This window comes from Pseudophryne corroboree, chromosome 6 (genome assembly GCF_028390025.1).
Source record: "Pseudophryne corroboree isolate aPseCor3 chromosome 6, aPseCor3.hap2, whole genome shotgun sequence".
Classification (NCBI taxonomy): Eukaryota; Metazoa; Chordata; class Amphibia; order Anura; family Myobatrachidae; genus Pseudophryne; species Pseudophryne corroboree.
Genome location: NC_086449.1, coordinates 608,166,984 through 608,190,633, shown reverse-complemented (window position 1 = coordinate 608,190,633; position 23,650 = coordinate 608,166,984). Strand labels below are relative to the sequence as shown.

The 23,650-nt window shown below is 38.3% G+C and overlaps 1 protein-coding gene across 1 annotated transcript in view; it reads left to right on the top strand.

The window, feature by feature from the left end:
• Nucleotides 1-7,192, top strand: part of NSG2 (neuronal vesicle trafficking associated 2) — a 120,854-nt gene extending 113,662 nt beyond the window's left edge. The window contains exons 4-5 of the mRNA XM_063928057.1: nt 1,795-1,905; nt 4,806-7,192. Of these exons, the coding sequence (XP_063784127.1) occupies nt 1,795-1,905; nt 4,806-4,997 (303 nt within the window). The 3' untranslated portion in view covers nt 4,998-7,192. The remainder of the gene's footprint in view (nt 1-1,794; nt 1,906-4,805) is intronic.
• The last annotated feature ends 16,458 nt before the right edge of the window (nt 7,193-23,650 follow it).

The following is a 23,650-nucleotide window of genomic DNA, read 5'->3' as shown; positions in this document are numbered from 1 at the left end:
GCGTCATGTGCTGTTTGGGGAGGGTTTTTTGGAAGGGACATCCTGCGTGACACTGCAGTGCCACTCCTAGATGGGCCCGGTGTTTGTGTCGGCCACTAGGGTCGCTAATCTTACTCACACAGCTACCTCATTGCGCCTCTTTTTTTCTTTGCGTCATGTGCTGTTTGGGGAGGGTTTTTTGGAAGGGACATCCTGCGTGACACTGCAGTGCCACTCCTAGATGGGCCCGGTGTTTGTGTCGGCCACTAGGGTCGCTTATCTTACTCACACAGCGACCTCGGTGCAAATTTTAGGACTAAAAATAATATTGTGAGGTGTGAGGTATTCAGAATAGACTGAAAATGAGTGTAAATTATGGTTTTTGAGGTTAATAATACTTTGGGATCAAAATGACCCCAAATTCTATGATTTAAGCTGTTTTTTAGTGTTTTTGGAAAAAAACACCCGAATCCAAAACACACCCGAATCCGACAAAAAAAATTCGGTGAGGTTTTGCCAAAACGCGTTCGAACCCAAAACACGGCCGCGGAACCGAACCCAAAACCAAAACACAAAACCCGAAAAATTTCAGGCGCTCATCTCTACTATTTATCAAAGCGTACCCCTCCAATGCATAACCTAGTCCTTAGGCTGCTCCTCCATCCCCCTGCCCCATGCCTTGGACATCTCTGCTTTGCTCGCATACCACCATCAGGCTTCTACCTGCTTGCTTGCACCTCATGTCATCTGTCTGTTGCCCCTCCCCACTAGATTGTTAGCTCTTCAGAGCAGGGCCCTCTTTCCTCTTGTCTAAGCCCTCTTCTTGACACATTTCACTCAGCGACCATCTTTACCTGCTTTTTCTCCTGCTGGTAAAGGCTCATCTCTATCTATGGCCGACAGCCACAAGTAGTACAATGATTACTCCTTCGCTACTTACATCTAAGCTGTATTATGTTTTGAGAATTGTGTTGCTCTTTGTTACCTGCACTCCATTTTTGTTATTTATTTACTGTTATGCTAAGTTTTGTCTCCCTGTACTGTCCTTTGTACGGCGCTGCGAAACACTTGTGGCGCCCTATAAATAAAATGTAATAATAAAAATAATAATTTAGTCGTAATACTGTACTTCTAGCTAGGTGAATTACTGTGAATTACTGTGTAAGGCACAATAGAGGAGCAGCAAGGTTTGAGACTTGGATTCGCTTCTGTAAAAATAAATGGCTATATATTTGTGTTGAACAATATGGCAAATGCATGTATTTATTAAATAAACATAAAAATGCAATGTACAATTTCTAGAAATATGATACTTAGTATAGTTATATGACGTTTTCAGTGCTTGTGGAGAACTGCGGGTTCTCATGAGGATATGTGCTGAAAGCACAAACCTCTTGAAAAGCTTTCTTTTCTTTGAAAACCTTAAGATGTACTGTGTAATTTAATTCATGATGCATTATGAAAAGGCCATGCAACGAAAGACGTGATGTCAGGTTCCAGGAAGATCAGAAAAAACACTCAGGTCCTAATGATGCTTACTTGTCTTCATTCCTCGGCTCTGCAAGAGGGAAGCTGTCAATTTCCTCCTATTGATTGTAATCCTTTCAGTACAGCAGTGTCCCTCTTTTGTATCCTACAGGCAAAATAGCAGCTTGAAAACATCTTTCTGATTGAAGTAAAGCTAAATAAACCCATCAGTAAGGCCTAAAAATTATATTTAGAAAGTGACAGTGCAGATTTTTTTTTGCAGCGATGTGGTTTTCACTTTGCTGATGGCGCACAATTTTATTTATTCTTTGACGTCTTTCCTTCTAGGTCACCATTCTAATAAGTCTGGCACTTGCCTTTCTCGCTTGCATAGTGTTCCTTGTGGTCTACAAAGCTTTTACCTATGATCACAGCTGTCCAGATGGATTTGTGTACAAGGTATGCAATGTTTTTCTTATTCAAACCAAAAATGTTAAAAACGTTAAACCTTTTCTAAGTAAATATTAACAGGAGAATTGTGTGTTTCGTTATGCATTAGACAGCCTAAATATCAAATGCTTCCTTAAAATACTAGGATGAAATTTGGTCATGCCCCTTTAATATGCCATGCCATGCCCTATCTTGACAATTACTAAAACCATGCCCACAATTTGGTAAGCTCTGTTCCATTTGGCACCAAGAATTGGGTCTGTATGTAAATCTCGACTTTAGGGCATAGATATGTGAAGAAAAAGAGAAAACATATATAAAACTCATGTAGATATACTACCGTTACTGCTTGTTCAACATAATAAGGTATGTCAGAGTAAATACACAACAATGTACAGTATACACTTGGAAATGTGCAACTGAGATAATGTATTATGGTTTGTATTAAGACTCAACATTTCAAAACACTCTGAATTGTGTTAGTGGTGTAAAGGTCATATTAAAGTTCATTATGACATAAAGTGGCGGACAGTAGACAGAACTGGGTGAGATGAATGGGTGGGTTGTGTCTCTGCTGTATTAATCTGATGCAGGAAATGATGACTTATAGCAATATAATAGCCAGGATCAGACATCTTATGATGCTCTCTGGGCAAAGTACACTATGCCTGGAGGATTGCACTAGGGGGCACCTATAATGAGGCAGCTACAATATCACAGATAGAATATTTCTACAGGAAACACAATAAAGGTCATTCAATTTAAAAAAAATTACATTTTCTTGGAAGCAAATAGTATTTACCATGTTGCTACTTGTAATACTTACAGTTTATCATATTCTTTTTTCAAATGCACACATTTTTGTATACAAATAATGGTCATTTGTATAAAGATGAGAAGGACACCAATCGTTTAATACTTCAAGCAGAATTACTAGTTACACCTCTGGGTATGTTACAGGTCTAGAGGAGCAATACTGGGAAGTTACTACAATCACCAATTCAGTTGCAATTAATACCGCTTTCACATCGCTAACCCGGTAAGGAACCGGCTTTTGAACATGCTTCCAACCCGGGTCTGAACACGCTATACCCCTTTCACATCGCATTTTGGAGCCGCGTTATTACCGGGTTATTCCCGGGTTGGTGCCTATCACACTGAACCCGGTTCACCCATTTAAAATAGTGTGATGTCATTTTAAATGGACTTCTCTGTCTCACATTGATGAGGTTTCAAAGATATTAAAAGGAGGGGCTGGGGAGTGCTCAGTAGTGCAGCAATCATGACCGACAAACCAGACACTGCAAGCATCTTGTGATGTTTTTATAAGTTATTGCATCCTTTACAGTCCCTGTAATTTGGCTGGTGATTTCAGCCTCCCCTCTAATCCTCAACAACTCCCTAACTTCATCCTCACTCCAGGTTGCCATATTGTACAAGCACTGTAGCACTGTGAATGCAGTATAATAAAGGCTAATCCACTGTTTACAGAGTGCTACCTGTTATTTCCAGGTTCAGACTGGTGACATCATGCAGGGAGACAACCTATCGCCTCTTTTTTAAGATTCTCGGGTTGAATATACCAGGTCTGAGGCTTTCACACTGCCAAATGAACCGGTTCCGAACCATGTAGGATCCTTCTTTTTAAACGGGATGAGAAATACCGGGTTGTTTGACCCAGTAAATTCATAATAGCGCTTTCACACTGCAGCTCAAACCGGGTTGACACGGCTAAAACTCTGCAATATACCGGGTTATTTTTGCGATGTGAAAGGGGTATAAGTTGCCTTCACGTATGTCTCTGATTACTGCATTTTCTCCTCTAGTAACATGTGGGTGCTGTGGGCTCCAGCAGTGAGGGATTTGGGTGATGGAAGTCCATGAGCATGCTTAGGAAGAAACACATGTACACTGCACATTTGGACATTCAGTTCCACTGTGAGTTAATTAGCATTGTGGTCCTACCACCAAAAAAAAAATAAAAAAAAATGGTATGGGGCCCTGCACTTGCGAGTTACACATCTAGCTAACATGAACATAAATTACAATGGGTGGTGATTTCCAGCTGAATACAATGTAGCACATACAAAAGTAAATATGGCAAGCTTGAAAACAGCAGTTTAACTCACGGAAATCACAACCACATACAGCACAATGGAATAACTACAGTAGTTGTTTTTACGTTTTTTCAGCATAGGAAATCATATGCTAGTAATTTGTTAGTAAAACAGTAGACATATGTAAAAAAAATAGTGTACAGTACATGTATATTTTATCATTAAGGGAAATAAAAAAAATCTAGCATTCTTGTTTTTTTAAAGGAATGTAAGAAAAAACTGGATGCATTGTGTTACCAGGTTCTTCGACTCTATGAGGCAGATGTATTAAGCCTGGAGAAGTGATAAAGAAGGGATAAAGAAGTGATAAGTGCAAGGTGATAACGCACCAGCCAATCGGCTCCTGTCATTTTTCAAATCTATAATGATTGACTGGTGCGTTATCACCTTGCGCTTATCACTTCTTTATTTCTTCTCCAGGTTAATACATCTGCCCTATAGTCTTAGTTTAACAGGGGAATAATAAGCATGTTATTACCTGTTATATCAGCGATCATTTTCGTACGCAAACTTCAAGGCAGATTCAGACTTGTATGCAAACCCGATGGAATATAGTACACCCAGGTCTACTGATGATGGCCATAAAAAGCAGTCATGCAAACTTACTGTACTTACTTCGTTAGTACAAAGCGCACTACTTCCTTCATATTACAGTACTTTGCAAGTTTCATTTTTTTTGAAAGCCCAGAATATTTAACATGAACAAATGTCACTTTTTAATATTAATAATTTCATTTCAATTAATGATGTATATCACTTAAGAGGCATTTTTTCATTTCTTTTTGATTGCAGCATAAGAGATGCATCCCATCCTCCCTTGATGCCTATTACTCTGCACAGGATTCCAACTCACGAGGAAGGTTTTACACTGTAATTAGCCACTACAGCATGGCTAAGCAAACAAGTTCAAGATCTGTCTCGCCATGGCTTTCTTCAGGATCCATTAACCATGAAGCCAAGGCTAGTAAAAGTGAAAATCACTAAAAGGTCAAGTAGACAAGGGATTTCCCTGTTCCAGTGTCCTGGGCAAAGCTCAGATGATGTGCCGCAATGAAGTTGCAAAACTAAATACAAACTTGCGGGAGTCACTAATGAACAACAACAATATGTTTCTTTTTTGTGCATTGTTATTGTTAATTTGTAACCAAGTCACAACCTTGTACAAAGGCATGTTCTATGTTTATTGTTAACTTGCAATTTAAAAATAGAAAAAAAAACAAAAATACATATTGCATTTTTACTTTTTCTTTTTAAAAACATTGCCAAATTCAAAACACTGTTGATAGATGATGCAAACATATGCAATTGAATGTCTTGCTTTGTGCTCAATTATAATAGTTGTCATTGTACTTTGTGAACTGGCACCGTTGTACAATGTGTTGGGGAAAGCTTTACCCACTAGAGTACTGACATAATAGTTTAGTGAACGAAGAAAAGCAACACTCACAGCAAACATTTTACGATGTACATGAATAGTGGGGACGCAAGTTTAATATTTCAGATCAGACAAAGGGAACATGTTTTCCAATTAATTAAGGAATACTACTGTTCAGACAAAAATAGATATCATTTAGGTAATAGCAAGTTAAAAAAGTTTAACATTATTTCGTAGAAGCAAAATTTAAAATAACATGGGCAGACTCCTAAGCAGTGATAATGGGATTTAAGTATACAGTATATAGATGAAATGATGAAGCGACTATGATTAAGTGAGTGAGAATAGTACAGCTCATGAGCCCTTTTACAGCTTGTGCTATAGATACATCACCTAATATAAATACAGTACTGGATAAATGGGTGTTACTGGGGTGTGTTTGCGGTCCCTGTCAACCCAAGCAAGTATGAATATACGTTTACATTTGTATTAGATCTTCTTGCATCAAGATGATGGGTGGTAAAGATAATACAGTTTTTAGGAATACGAACCATCCACAAGTTTTAGAACACAAGGTAAGAAGAGCTTATAAACGTCAACAACTGAGTAATAGAATACAGTTGGGCTAATTGTTCAAATTTAGTAACAGATATTACTAAAGTACTAGTTATTGGCTACTAGTAGTTATAACTTACTAATTATTTACTAATTAATAATTAGTAGTCACTAATTATTAGTTGCTGATAACTACTGGCTTGCTAGTTACTAATAATTTGTATGTAAAGCAGTTTCTAAATCATATTCTATCCTCTCAATCCACATAACAATACTGTAAGTAGAGATATTTCATCAATGGTAATGTTACATTAATTAATGTAAAATGAATCATTTAATATGTTTTGGGTTTTTTTTTGTATTTATTTTCTCATTTTACAAAGCACTGATGAAATATTATTTTATTGTTTTTCTGTGGATAGTATATTGGTTACCTTCATTGTTTTCTAAGTGTACGTTTTTTTATTTCTCTTTACATCTAAAATGGCCGAACTGCATGGGTGGCTCGGCCTGTTTGTGCCACCTACTTTCCCCACATCCATAAACATGCTTTGTGTAGAATAGGAACATACTGTGGTTTTTGTAGCTCTGTTTAAGAGCTTTATTCTGGCAGTGCTATTTTGTTTTTTGTTGCTTAGGGTAATGCTATTTAGTAAGGGTCACATTAATACAATGGTTACAATTGACTGTGCTTTCTACAATATTAAACATTTACCTACAGTACCTTGGTAAGATGTGCACATTAGTCATAATTAAATTCTGTAAATGAGTCAAATTGTACACAAAGAGATATTGTTGGACAAAATATTGCTACAATTAGGTTACATGCTTTAAATGCATAGAAATCAAGTATCATACAATGTGTACACCGTTGTTAGTTGTTTCATGTTCTTTAAAGGGTCCAGTGAAATGATCCTTAGTGCATTACTCCCAAATCAGGACCATTTTCTTTATAGTGAGAACTGTGCAGAGCTTTCTGAACTGTGCTGTGCTACCATATGTACTCCATAATCTTGAGCTGAAGGTGTAATATGTGCTGTACCCAGAATATAGTGCCAAATTCTCATCTGGAGTTTCTTCCACTACTTCTTATCACCTGTAAATCCATTGTCACTGTAAAAAATAATTTGGCTACCATTGTTTATAATTTTGTGGTGTGTTCTTGTTAGTAGCTAGAAGAAAATGGAGTATTTTGATGTAATCATTGCACTCTTTTCTGACAGGAACAATAAAGCTGGATGTGTCTGAACTGTGCTAAATTGTCATGTTATTTGGTTACAGCCAAGGCTGCTAAAGGGCAAGTTACAATAGGAAAGCTAGAGTGTACATCCACAACTAAGGAAGAACCTCATTTCAAAACTTGTTATGTGTTCATCTTTATTATTTACTGGCTGTTCTACCCATTATTCGCACAGGAGTTTCTGATTTTCACGGTTGTAAAAATAAATGAGTATTAAAAATTTGGTAAATCTATAGAGATGTAAATTTGTGAAGTGTTAATGTAAGTAAATATTAATCCATGGTTCTTGGAGTTACCTGAGGAGCACCCGTAGCAGATATGGTAAAAAGTGACAAGACCATTTTTTTAGTTTATTCAACTCTACCCACTGGAGGTGCAATCCAAATTTTGATCCGATTGTCCGTTTGGGCAAGCCACGCATCCGTAATGACGTCATTATGTCAGCCTCCTTTTCATCCCCTCTAGGGGAGGTTTATGAAAATTCTAATTACGTGATTTTCCTATTTCCCACCTGAAGAATACCTGTGTTAAATTTCATCTTCCTAACATATTGGGAAGTAAGAGAATTAGTGATGAGTTAGTGAGTGAGTGAGTGAGTAAGAGGGCTTTTGCATTTCTATATAAATATTTAACATACATATTTATGTAACTTTACACAATTTATTTATAGGCAAAGCTTTGTTTTACTTGCAATCAAAGTCAAAATGTCGCCTTATTGTAGCACAGCCTGTACTGTTAATTCCATTATAGCTCCTGTTTTCACACCATCACCACCTTTATTTTAAGCATGGCTTTGAAACTTGGTATGATTATCTTATGTGTGTACAGTATATGTAGAAAGAAAGCATACCATAGAAAATTTATTTGCTGATTATAGCTAAACATCACCTTTGAACTAGAGATGAGCAGGTTCGGTTTTACTCTGATTTACTCGGATCTCAAAATGGCATCTTATTGGCTCACGGATGTCACGTGTTTTGGCTAGCTGATAAGAAAAATCTGGATAAAACCGAACTGGTGTTAATTCTGTCTTTAAATCCAAAACCGCTCATCTCTACTTTGAACTGAAGGAAATGTGATATATTCCTTTCTTGTATTAACATAATAGCAACTTATTCCACCTCAAATATAGATTGCTATTCTTAGCCAGATATAATCATAAAGGGAATGTTTAAAAGATAATTCCACACAGAAATGAACTTTTTATCTAATATTCTCCATCCCCCCAATTATCAAACCCTTTGAGGAACACTGGCAGTTCTAGAGAAGTCACCCTGCCACCACAGTAACTGCTACATTCCTCCCCCAGCCTCACTGCTAACAATCATTACATGGAAATCAAGCCAACCCTCACAGACACTTGCATTTCTTCTATTAACCAACTATTGTATTAAAGAAAAATAAGTGTGTGCATGTAGTTACAATGCATATGTGCGACTGTCAGTCCTTTTATCTATAGTGTACTGTATGGTTGTGTCATTGCTTATAAATGCACATACTATATTTAAACAAAACAAATGTTTTAATTCATTTTAAATGGTACTTACAAAACTAATTTTCAGAAATGTCTTGCAATTCACTGATGAGTGACCAGATAGTAAGCATGTGAATAATAAGCTCATAGAGTGAACACACAATTGCACTAGTTGTTAACATAGTAAAATCTATGGGTCTAAATACGAGTTGCATGCTGAAGTGCACATGGCAGCATCTATTGGCAGTCGCTTGTTTGCAACTTTATGCAAATGCCAAAACAAACTCCTTTGCTCATGTCCATCTGTGTGGCCACATCCCTGCATGCGGTAATGCCGATTGGTGCATCCTTATATGCTACCATCGGTTTCACCATCGAAAACACCAACCTTGTGGCAGGTGCAATGGCTTCATTTGACTATGGCCTCCTATGTGGTTGTGCATCTGTGAATTCAACTGCTTGCACTGACACCTGCATCACTCCCATAGCATACAGCATTTGTCTAAGCCCGTATATGGATTACTTGACGATGCCTAGCTTTCTCCCAAATAGTTTAGGCAATTCAAGTAGCAGTGTGATCAGACGGTGTGGTTTAACATAAACAGGATTTAATGACCTCACTATATTTTATATTTGTGACATAAAAATTTTATAGCAAGAGTTCCTAAAATCATAGAAAAATACATGCATCTGTATGCTGGACTGGTGTCCTTCAGGTGCATCTAGGGCACATGGTTTGGGAGAAATCAGGTTTCTAACCATTCACACATCACAGAGCAGTCTTGCTTACATTCAATTTATAGCTTAATATAAACGTTCCAAAGTCATATAGCTAGTACATAGGAGAAATTCTGTACAGTTATTTGTACTTGGGTTAAAAGTTATGTGTACAGTCCTGGAATGAACCCTGAATTAATTAACATACCAGCCAGTCATCAGGGACTTTGTCATGACATCACTATTGATAGGGGATGGACAATTGGGGCTGGATGTTATGAAGTTCATGTTGGCCTGAGGTTTTGGGTTCCCGGCCAAACACGGACATTGTTTTTTAAAGTGGCAATCATTTACATGGCATGGTTTTGCATTGTACTTGATTGCTGCTTTAAAAAAAGTCTGAATTTGGCTGGAAGCCCACAGCTCTGGCCAACTCACACTTCATTTCATCTGGCCCTTCGTACGATAAAAGGGATGGGAGCCTATTGCATTATGTTAGACTTGGGGTATCAGTTCTAATTTGAAGCCTGGACCTGAATTTCCTGCCATTCCCTCCAGTCTTAGAAAAGCTAAGTGTAATTCTGTGTGTTTCCTTTTTTATTTTGAAATTGCAACATATTTTTGTCTATGCAATCTGTTGCCCATTTTATTTATGTAATTTCTGTAACTAAGCATTGTACTACCTTTATATCAAAACAGTGTTTCTTTATTAGTCTATATTCTATAGTTTATACAACAGAAACTACGCAATTGGAGAAGTGGACTGAACATGCCTGGGATAAGGTGAGTATATGTGAGTTTATATTTTAGTGTGTTTATTTTATAGGGGGACCACAGGTACCAGCAGGCCCTTGATGACCTGCATACTGGCACTTGTGGTATTCCAAGTACCGGCATGTGGGAGAGGCTTGCTGGGACCTTTAGTTCTCCTGTTAAAGACAATATTACTTCTACCTTTACTTAATTGCTACCCACCGCCCAGGGTGCCGAGTTGGAGGGTTTCCTCTTACCCAGGAATCCCCAGCCTGAGCTAATTAGGGGATGAATGCTTCACTTGGGGAAACCTGTCAAGTGTGTCTGCTGGGTGTGGCATTGCCTCCCTGTTAGTGAGGTCCAGTGCTGGTTCTAAACATACGGGGGACCCATATGTAATTTTCTCCCCATATTTTTAGAACCAGCGACAACTCCAAGAGCCCAATGTTGCTTCATTAAATACAGGGGAATCCTACAAATGTTTTACCTTTATTTTTTTGAACCAGGACTGGCTCAAAAAGTCCAGGGCTGGTTAAGCTTTTGGAAGGGGACCCCACACTGTTTTTTTTCTCAGATTTTTAATTACTTTAATTACTTTTACACACAGAAACCTGCACGAATATTGCTGATCTTTGCAGGCTACTGTCAAACTCGCACCTTGTAATGAAACTCACATTGCATGGTGCGAGTTTACCTGCAGTTAAGATCACATTGTCTCACTTTTCTGTGAGCCTCAAACTCACAAACGTGCACCCTATTACATAGTGCGAGTTTATGCGAGTTTATACTTGTACCCTATTACAGTACATTTAGCCCTAGATCTCCATTTCTGTTCCAACCCTAGAATAGATTAACCTTAACTAGAGATCTTAATCTTATTATGTATATGCTTTTGGGTTACCGCGTTATTTACTTCCACTCTCTTTACTTTTTGGGCCCTTATTCTATGTCTTGGTACAGTATACACGATGGGACTAGATGGGAAGTTCCAACTGTAGATCTACTTGATTAGAACACTACCCTATAAATAGAAGGTGCATTCCCATTCCAAATCTTTCTGAAAAGCATATAGTAAATAACAGCACTTATTTATTCTAAAGACATCTATTGCTTTCCAAGGAAAGGTACATCTAATAAATAACAGCACCCATTTCTTAGATTTTAGTTGTTATTATTACTACCAGTAATTGTTATATCTCCATCATATTTTCTAGCTATGTACAGTGCTATTTCTATTGAAATCACTGTGTCTCATTTCCTCTCCTGCAATTAAATAGCATTTATTTTTTATTTCCCACCATCAATTGAATCTCCCCCCACCCCACCCCCCATGTCTTCATAAAATACAGACATCTGGGAATTGGAGCAGGTTTGTTACCTCTACATATTTGTTGTCCAGAATGAATATATGCAGAATAGCAAGAGAGAGAGAGAGACCTGAATTGTTTTTGGGAGGTCAAAGCTAATGCTGAAGCCCACTGTAGAGATAGAGGCTAAATGTATCAAGCCTTCTCGAGAGTGAAGAAGTAGACTAGTAAAGAAGTTGCCCATAGCAACCAATCATCTTCAACCTATAATTTTGTAGAATTTACTTGATAAGTGTTAGCTAGAAACTAAATGGCTTCTATGGGCAACTTCTACACTTGTATAGAATACACAGTATGAAGGAATGGCACAATCACAGGCAGTATGAAGGAATGGCACAATCACAGGCATTATATATATATATATATATATATATATATATTAGATATATAAAACAAGTGTAAACCACACAACACCAAAGTATTCCATTCACGGGTGCCAGGTCAGCAAAGTCAGATATCAATAGATCCACAGCACGAGGCTCCAGCAGGGGCTATGATGCATACAAGACCAGCACTCAATTTCAATCATTTTAATGTCATCCATGACATGTGTGCAAAATTTGTGCAAAATCAGCATGACAGGACTTAGCCCATAGTATAAGGCATATTAAATAATCTCATCATCATCAGGGGAGTGTGAATCTAACATTGCCCATAATGCTTATTAAATATGTTAGCAATCAATTGCAACTTTGCTCACCTGTTACTAAAAGCCACCACTCATCCAGCCAGTGATCCATGGACACACATGTTGTCAGGACTTCTGGGACGCCAAGGCTCTGTGCCCTGGCATCATCCAGAAGTGACGAATCGGCATCTCAGGCTACACCTCCAAACCCCCGATCTGGTTGTCAGGGTGATGAGTCCGCCGCATCAACACATCACACATTGGTGACATCCGCGCAGCCGTACACCCATCCCATAGCAACTAGCGGCGATGTCTGAAGTGCAAGCCATAGCATGGGGTGGTACCCGGAAGTAATCCCGTGCTACCAGCCCACCTGTCGCCAAACAACCAGACAACAATGCACGCCCACAGATCATGACATAGAGTAAGGAGTATAGATGTAAATTTATACAAAATCAAGTGCAAAAACACTTAAACCATATCTAGTACATGAGGCATATCACAACACAGTTGTTATCATTAGTTTAAATAACATCCAAATACCTCATTAAATTGATAAACAATACCAAGCATATTGCGCTATTAAATACATTACCAAAACAGCAGTGTGTAGATATCTAAAACATGTATACACAACCAATATCGTTCATAGTAGCCTATATAGCAACTTCTACAATATGATACAACATCCACATATCTAATGTAAGTTAGCAGGACACATATGGCCCCTAACATTGGTTGTGTATAAATCATGTTTATATCCATAAAAAATCCCGTAATCCTAATGTTCTATACATAGACAAACAAAAAAAGTAACAAAACACATATACAGTAGGAGTCCGTCAGTGTGGAAAAGGTAACAAACGGCCTGTAAATCACATACAGTAAGTATATTATTCAATATAAGATCAGTAATCCTGGTCACAGATCCACCCATAGTGTCTTATAGAATAGGTGATAACAATAGCTCCTCATTTAGACCATCTGGGGCCATGGAGTTCAACTCGTAAAACCAACGACTCTCCTGTTTCAAAAGCAAGTTATTGCGATCAGCCCCTCTTCTTAGTGATGGCACATGGTCCAGTGGCATGAATTTAAAGTCCTTGATGGTATGTCCACTGTTAACAAAATGTCTCCTAACTGGTGGAGTGCTTGGTTCCAATAATTGTGATGCTTTCTTAATCAACTAATGATGCATGGAGATCCTCTCTTTGGCCATACGTATGGTCTTGCCAACATATAGTTTTTTACATGGACATAGGATTATGTATGTCACATACCGAGTCTCACAGGTCATTTTGTGTCGAAGTCAATATCTGTCACCAAGAGTGGGATGCATGAAGTTATTTCCGATGGGCATAAAGTTAGCACAAATGCCACACTTAAATTCTCCCGCTTGCAGAGAAAGCCAGCCCATATTGGATGCCACTCTTGTACTGATGTCAGAATATGAGACCCTTTCTTTTAGATTCCTACTCCTTTTATTACTAAAGAATGGAGTATTTTTGCAAAACTCATGTAGCGTCTGGTCCGTCTGTATGATATGTCAATTATTTTCACCAAGCCTGACATAATCGCATATGTGCTGGAAAAAAAACAGACAATCTGCATCATCCATTTTCTTCCGAGGTATAAGTAAATCCTCATGTTTCAATTCCAAGCACTTAGAGACAGCTTTTTTCACTTCTCTGGATCATAACCATGGTCAATAAAGTTCTGCCTCAGGTTATTTTGTATTGTCCGAGGTGATACGTGCCACTCTTACTAGCTGGGAGAACGGAAGTCCATTCTTAAGGGGCCGGGGGTTAAAGGTAGTAGCCAATAGAAGAGTATTTTTGTCCATTGGATAAATTTTTTTCTCTCCGATTAAAGTTTTTAGATACTGCTTTCAAATAACTTCAGATATTGTATTCAAGCTTCATAACAAGAAATACAATGTTAGTGAATAGGGAAAAGGGGAAATGGATATCTTCTGCACTAGTCAATGGTGGATTAGCATTTTATTAACTATAGGTTATGAGTTCCCCATTTTACATATGTATTGTAGTTTATTTATGAACATACATTGGAGGTGCTGCCATAGACAATAAGGTAGAAGGTAACAATGTGAAAGAAAATATTGTCTCTTGGTTGGCACACAATAGAAGAAAAGTGAATTATTTATAAAATATAACTTTTAATGTTGATCGATTAAAATAAGATGTGAAAAATATATAGAAGAAGATTGTACAATAAATAAAATTACTATATCAATTAAAAATGAATTCACTGTGTTCATTTATTTATTGACAGTTTTATATTACATATAAGTGTGTTAACTCTTTATGGGACTGAATCCACTAGGTGGTTGTCACAAATTTCTGCCCTTGCTATATTCTCCTGCCACATGTAAATTTACCTGATGTTATAAGCAACAATTGCTTAAAGGCTATGGCCCAATATTGGACAGTTTAATATTCTAGCTTTACATCGTTGACCTTGGTTGTAACCAATTCTTGTCCCTTATCCTATATCTGTGGTCATTCATGTATTCACCCGAAAAATGTTATTGAAAAAAATCTTTAAGAACAAGGAAACCTTTTTTGAACAAACATGGACCTGCACCCATAACTATATCAACCATGGAGGACCAATTTATGCTAAGGATGATAGAAGAACTCGATACTGAGAATGAAAGAGATCTCCATGAGTTACAACCCTTCGATGCATCTAAAATCAAGAAGTCCACCTTTTTTCCAGACCTTAAAATCTGTCCACCAGTCAAAGTCTTTTTGGATCTAGTATCCAGGGATTGGATGTTTTGTTTAAAGAACATAACTTCCACCAACTAAACAATGACAACTTGACAAGGGATGAAAGATCTGCCCTCATAGACATCTCCCAATGGCATGATAAGCCCTCGGATAAGGGGGGCAATGTGGTTTTTTGCCAAGAACCCTTTATATAAAGTAACTGAATAAACAGCTGAGAGACTGTTTGTGTTACAAACCATTGATTTTTAACCCAATCTCTGATTTTCAAATTCAGTATAATAATATCTTCACACAGGCAGTAGCCCCAAGGAACTATTTCCAGAAAAGATTTTGATTTTCTGAAAAGCGATAAGCCCATACTCCCAACTCTATACTTACTCAAAGTCCACAAGAATGAGACTATTCCACCACGAAAATCTATAGTCCCTGGCGTAGGCAGCTTGAATAAAAAAGCAAGCATTTATGTTGACCAGTATTTGTGACATTTTGGTTTGGCTTTGCCCTCCTACATCAGGGACACAACAGATGTCCTATCAAGACTCCAGAATAGCATAGTGACCCCGGGCACTTGGTTGGCAACTTACGACATTGAAAGTCTGTATACTAGCATCGACCATACAAGAAGTATCAAAGCAATCAAATTTTTCCTCTATATGAGCCTACAACATGACTTCAATTACTTTCTCCTCTCCCTATTAGAGTTCATACTTACCAAAAATTACTTTACATACAATGAACGGTACTATCTCCAGGTTAGAGGCACAGCTATGGGGATGGCCTGTGGGTATGCTGGCCTCTACCTGGGATGGTGGGAGAGATGGTCTTTCAGGACAATCGTGTTAAATATACTGATCATATCATACTTTAATTAAGATATATTGATGATGTCCAATATATTGAGGGTTACCCTGTGAATAATTTTGCCATCTGTTAAAGTTACTTACCTTCTTTATGAGCACATAGGAAATACATTAACTTACCTTCTGTATGGGTTAGATCTTGATCCACATTCATCTATCTACTCTGGGGCAGACACTCCCCAGGGATGATATTAACCTACCTCTTGTATGGGCCAGATCTTGACTCACATTCTATTCGTCTAGTTCGGATTCCCAGAAATTGATTTACCTATTCTGGGGCATACAATTATAAAGAAAATTTGCCCTGGTATTGTGTTTTTCATTCAGCATGAGATATATGAGGAATACTCAGTTTTGGAATCCTGCCCGTCTGAATGACCCCAGACACCTTCTTCAGGGGGTCAAAAGTCAAAAAGATATAATGTACGCAGTCTCTAATGTTGTGTTCATTTAGGGAATACCAGTAATTCAGCTTTTTCGTGGTCCAATATACAGTAGAGCCATACATCATGGGTTGGTTGAGGACTCCTCCAAATGGATCATTTATCCCATTCTTCATTGTAGTAAGAAATTACAACTTAGACTTAGATATTATCATGATTGCCTAGGTGGATGAAGGATGAAGCCTTTGTATTGGCTCATATAAAAGGAACATATAATAACAATACATAACCCAATAGATGTCACACATTAGGGGTTAATTTAAGGTATAAGTTATTACAATTGTTCAGTAACAATGAATGTATTTATCATTTATAATATACATGATCATAGTTATTGAAGATTAGTTATTGAAGATAATCATGGCAGTTTATCAAATTATTTTGAACACCACAAATATATGTATTTTTGTCACATGTACACCTTTTGTTTATTATTTTTGTTTGTGTGTTTTATTCACTTATTTTTTCAGAGTTATACACACATTTTTATAACATTTGCATCAATTATTTACACATCAAGAATGAATACCCTTATTATTAAATGTATTAATTTATTCACTTATACTATACATATTATCAGCACAGTAGCAATTAATAACCTGTTGGCTAATTTGTTCACAATCTCTTATACACTTTATTAATTAATAACTATCCATAGTGACTCATATTTCATCATGACACACACACTATAAGGGATTCAAGAGATAGACTGCCAATTTACCTACGATTAAATATAAACTAATAACCTCAATATGGGTGTAATAATCACCAGTATGGAATACATTCTATCAATATGCCTATCCCTCTCCAGTATTAAAAATGTTATTGATGTATTTTATGTAAACAAACGTTACTGTGCCATTAATCACAGGAGGAATCAGAGTACTCGGTAATATACAGATTTATATAGAAAATATTTTTTATTGATGTAGAACTCACAAAGATTCTCATCCTTCATGGATGATCATATTCCTATTACTTTACGATACTATCCAGTCTTTCCTTTAATCTGTTCATGCTGTTGCCTGGATCCCGGGATGACCTGAGAACCAGCCATGAGTACTGAATGTTTGAGATACATAGTAAGTGACCAGTGATGTAAGAGTAAGGAAGCCCTATTCAGGTTCAATGTATTTGAAAATCACATGATCATATACTCGATTGTGACTGGCTCCTTTATCCTTTATAGCCATTCCAGGTAGGGCAATCGGGTATGCGCTGACGAAGCTGATGTGAAACGTGCACGTGGGCATTTCAGAGCAGCATTAGCATGCCCGCTGTGTTCACTGTGTTTAAATGTTAATGTATTAATATGAAGAAATTGTGTTTAATACTCTATGTGACTAACAATGCCTAGACCATGCTATAGTTAATACAGTATGTCACACGGGACGTATGTGAGGAATATGGTCATGGATGGGACAGTACATATGCGACACAGTCGCTTTATGTGAATACTCTTAGTGATAGTTTTTGCTAACCACACGGAGCTAACAACATAACTATAATTATAAATAAAATCAAATATATATATATAAATAAATACTTATGTGGGCAACCACACCGCATTGAATGTGTTGTAATTATGCTCTAACAGCTGTTTGTGATATTCCATGTGATAATCTGACAGGGTGTGTGGCACATTCTGATTCCCCTGAATGTGGAAGGGATAAGTTGCAGACAGCCACAGTATAGGATACACTGTGCGTGGATCTAATAGTAACATTGTATAAAATAAAGTATCACATTGCAGCCTATTTCAATCCACTGTGAGCTCTCCTGCAAAGGGAGGAGATTAGATACATAAGCCACAGCATGTGATACATTGTTTGAGAACTGAATAGTAACGCTGTATAATATACTATGTTACAACACAGCTTACTCTAATCAGCCATGAACTGCGGGTCCCAAGGGATATGTGTTCCTGTTACCTTGGCTACATTTATATTTACTGACTTTAGTGCTGATAAAATACTGAGAGCAGCTCTATTGTTCTGGGGAATTCATGAGTGACACTCTATGTCCCATACGGAATAATTATATTGTACTATACTAATACCTACCATCACAACCTACCAACTATATTGGGAAATCTACTAGTGACTGATGGTAATAATGTATCTCAATACTAAATGACTATGAGTATCTTTATTAATTTGGGGAATTTACAACCGGTACAAGATGTCTGATAGGGAGTGAATATAGTGCACCACCCCAATGCCCACTGTTACAGTAATTTAACCTTATTGAGAAATTTACCATCGATCTGATAGCAACAATTTATAATATACTGAGGAGGATATAATAGCACAATTCCTTTGCACAGATACGTGGTCTTATAAACCTGATAAGCTCCTAAACCACTGAGTGCAATCTATCATATATTAGCACAATTGACTTGTCCCATAATAATACTTGAATGACCACAGATATAGGATAAGTGACAAGAATTGGTTACAACCAAGGTCAGCAGTGCAAAGCTAGAATATTATACTGTCCAATATTGGGCCATATCCTTTAAGCAACTGTTGCATATAACATCACACATGTGAATTTACCTGTGGCAGGAGAATATAACAAGGGCAGAAATTTGTGACAACCACCTAGTGGATTCGGTCCCATAAAGAGTTAACACACTTATAAGTAATATAAAACTGTCAATAAATAAGACACAGTGAATTCATTTTTAATTGATATAGTAATTTTATTTATTGTACAATCTTCTCCTATATATTTTTCACATCATATTTTAATCGATCAACATTAAAAGTTATATTTTATATATAATTCACTTATCTTCTGTTGTGCGCCAACCAAGAGACAATCTTTTCTTTCACATTGTTAACAAGAATTACTGCAGCTATCTGCATTTATAGTAGAGAAACAATCTTCCTTTACAGTTGAATACCCCTGAAGAATTCAGAAACAATGAAACGCGTTGGTGGATTATCAAAATAAATTTCGGAAGCACTTCAAGTTAAAGTTTCCATCAATTGACTATTAATGTGATATATATTAATTTTACAGTATAACTAGTAATTTTTTGTCTTTCTTAAACTTTTTATATGTTTTAAAATAAATTTGTTTTTCATATATCCAGTGTACTCTAGACATCATATTTAATATGTATTTCTGAATAAATATATATATATATATATATATATATATAGCAGGTATGGACCGGCACTCCTCCTGATGGCAAAACGTGACCCTGGTGCCTCCTGGTAACAATTATGCAATATCCCAATAAAGATGACAGCGGCACTCAAGGCTTTGCAAAAATGAAAAACTGTATTCAAAAGTTTATTCACTTTTGAATACAGTTTTTCATTTTTGCAAAGCCTTGAGTGCCGCTGTCATCTTTATTGGGATATTATATATATATATATATATATATATATATATAATCAAGCTGGGTCCGGCACTCAATAAACGGTCCAATTACCCCGGTGTCCTGATCCAAAAACGGTATTCACCGCTGGTATAGACTTCTGGATGGAACGGCACTCAGAGGCTTTTTTTATGCAGCAAGCGTGTATTAAAAATTCAATAATACATCAATTCAGTGTATCAACGTTTCGGTGCCGACACGCACCGTCGTCAGGATATGATGCATAGTACAAACATATAAAGACAAACACATACAACATGTAATACTTAACTCACCCTCCTAAGTACCTGTGTAATCACCATTCACCTGAGCTCCAGGCGGGTGTTCGGCGTCCTGGCGTGCGGGGGCGCTCGGCGATGACGTCATCCCGTTGTCCAGACAGTGCTGTGATCAGCGGGGCGCCTGTACGCTGCGTCCACCCATCGTCAGGGCAACCCCTGCAGGCGTGTGTGGTAACTAGGGATGCACTCGCGTCTCCTCGCCCTTACTGTCCCGCTGGCTATAATAGCAAATGCCGCTCCTTCCCAGCTCTATAAGAAAAAGTAAAAAGTTAAAAATAATACTGGAACACCCAGTGGGCGTTATGTATGATCTATATATAAAGATCACCATGCACAATAATAATAAATATATGTACATTGTAACATCCTCAATCATTGGGTTATATTAGAATTCTTTCCCCAAATATGCACATATTATGCTTAATGTTAGACATGCCCTATCTATAACCATAGATTAATTTTATATTTTCTATATAAGGCTGTTCCAACAGATCTTCTCGTTTAGGCCCCTAGGGGCCACAGTGTCCAGTCTCGTGATCCATCTGGCTTCCAAGATTAATAATTGTTTGTTTCTGTCGCCTCTCCGTCTGCTTATTGGTAGATGGTCAATGATCATATATCTGACACTTGATAAAGTGTGTCCACTTTCCGCGAAGTGCTTGGCTACTGGTTGGTCACTGTTGCCACTTTGGATCGCTGCTCGTATTGCCGATCTATGCTGGGTGGTTCTCTCCTTAAAAGGGCGTATGGTTTTACCCACATAGTACGAGCCACATGGGCATCGAATGATGTATACAACATAGGCCGTGGTACAAGTTACCGCATGCATAATGGGGATGTACTTCCCACTGTGTGGGTGTCAGAATGCCTTTCCTGTATCCATATGACTACAAGTGGTGCAGTGGATACACTTATAGCACCCCTTACGATGTTGGGTGCTCCCTGTTATCGGATAATTGCTAAATCCGGTTATATCGGTGCGTACCTCCCAATTCTTGATGTTTCTCCCTCGGCGGAAGCTTGTCATGGGTTTTTTTGTTTTAAAGCCCCCTAAGTCAGTATCAGTACTGACTATTGGCCATAGGGCCTTAGTGGCCTGCTGAATGATACTGCTACTGGTGGTATAATTTGTTGGCCAGATTATGCGATCATCATTCTTATTTGCCTTTTTGTGGGTATGCAGCAGCTGTTCCCTGGGGATTTGTAGAACTTTTCTTTTGTGCTGTAGAAGCAAATCTTCTGGGTATCCTCGTTTCAGGAACTTGATCATCATCTCATCCAGCTGTTTGTGTAATGTTTCCTAGTCGCTGTTCACGCCTTGACAAAGGGGTCCCAGGACCCCAAAACGTTGGTTCTTCATGTGACCACTGTGATGCTTTACTGAATTTGAAATACACGTTTTCTGATTTATTTCAACGGAGTGCCGCTGTCATTCTTTCTTTGTTCTATATATATATATATATATATATATATATTTAATATATGATAAATCTAATGGTAATGGTGGTGTAATTTAACAACCAATTAATCACAGGCGCACCTCAGGACCCCCCATCTTTCATGTAAATTACTATTGTCTTTTGCTAGCAGAGAGACTACCTGAGGATTGCCGCCTTCAGTATAGAAACAATTGTCTAATATTGATCAAACAATAGGCTGTCCTAGTGCATATTGGGTATTGCAAATTTATATATATATATATATATATATATATATATACACACTGTATATATAATGTAAGTATAGAGGATGGAGATACTATACTTTCCTTAAATGTTGTTCCTCATATTCTTATATTCATATTTTCTTGGCAGGTTGTACTTCACTTGTTCTCAATGTCCATATACCATGTAAAATGGAGGAACACCGTTTAAGGAACGTATAGTATCTCCATCCTCTATACTTACGTTATTATATAAATATATTTTTCAACATAGAGTGCCTGTGATTGTGCCATTCCTTAATACCGTGCATTCTATAGAAATTTCTGGGGTAGGGTGACACCACTTCTTTGAAATAAAGGCACTCCACATAGGCTGCTCTGTGCACATTGTGGGAATCTACATCCTTTTTTGTCCAACTTCTACACTTGGCCACTTATTCACTCTTTAGGAGGCATCATACATGTACCACATGGTGACCTACGAGTGAACAGTTTTTTCAGTAGCACTGAGTTTCCACATTGTGTCATAGCAATAGGCAGTTTGGGGTAAAATTCCAAATAGTAGATCCAATTTCATCTACTGCAAAGATTATGTACTGTTGTACTGGTAGCTATAGTAGATAGCAAGTGGCAGTCTATTTCTGTAATTGTTAGAAACTATGGAAGCAGATTCAAATGTTTTTCATCATTCACCAAAGGAAGGGAATATATCAAGGAAATGTTTAATTTGCCACCACCAGACCCTCAGCCAAGAACCAATCGGCAACATGTGATCAAAAAGGCTTTTGCCCTATTAATGAAGTTAATGAAGCCGCACCCAAAGCTTGGTCTTTATATGCAGGGCTGTGTCATTAATTATAGATTTGCCCTATCTAGCCAAGTGGTGGAATTCATTTTCAGCACTTTAATAAACTGGAGGATTCTGTTGCCTTGACAACAATCATGTGCCATGTTAAAAGGATGGAACTGGAATCAAGGCTGCAGGCGCTCTTCAAAGCTATGTTAGGTTTAGAGAATTTGCGATTGTAGAGGACAGTGAGCCTAATGACCTTGAAAATGTCAACTGAGTAGGCACTTAGATTGGCAATCAGATAATGGGAGTATGTACTTCACATGTTTGCAGCATACTTGCCTACCTGACCCTCTCCATGAGGGAGAAAATGCTCTGTTCCTGGACTTTCCTGGTAATGTATGATTGCCATCACCTGTGGTGAAACACCTTTCTTATCAATTAACTAGCTCACCACAGGTGATGGCAATCATACATTACCAGGAAAGTCCAGGAACAGAGCATTTTCTCTCTCATGGAGAGGGTCAGGTAGGCAAGTATGGTTTGCAGCATTTTATGTCAACTGAGGGAGAATGACCCTTGCAGTGTGTGATTAATCTGTTTGTGTTGTGGATTTGGTTTGAATTTGTGTTGTGTTGTTAAATAAAATACATACACGTATATTTTATGTACATCCGAATATCAGCACTTCTGCACTAAGGTGCTTTGAGGTCACACTTTAAAGTAAGGTATTGTCTTGTATAAATACGTTTAAATGTGTGTATAAACAATGTACAATAAAAAATAATAATTTGACAGTAATTATCTCCTATATATTTGCCTTAGTCTGTGACTATGTGCCCGTAACGCTGGGCGGAGTCACAGTGGCTGCATGCAGGGCAGGAACAGTCCCCTCCCTCGGTCCGCCCATCCCCGCCCCGTCTCCGCCCAGTGCCCTGTCTCTCTCCTCCCCGTACACTCCCTGTACGTACCCTGGTGATCCTGCAGCCGGGGAGCGGGGACTGTAAGCCGGATGGTGATCCTGCAGCCGGGGAGCGGGGACTGTAAGCCGGACTCGCAGTCACCGCACAGTCCGGAGGCCCCCCCTCCCACAGCATTCACCCCACCCGCGGCGCACGGCCCTCCTTTCACCCGCGGCACACACCGCATCCCACCCGCGCCGCACGGCCCTCCTCCCACACGCGCCGCACACCGCATCCCACCCGCGCCGCACGGCCCGCCTCCCACCTGCGCCGCACACCGCATCCCACCCGCACCGCACGGCCCTCCTCCCACCCGCGGCACACACCCCTCACCCAACCACTGCACCCCCGTCCCCTCCCCCACCTGCTGCACCCCCCACCCCTC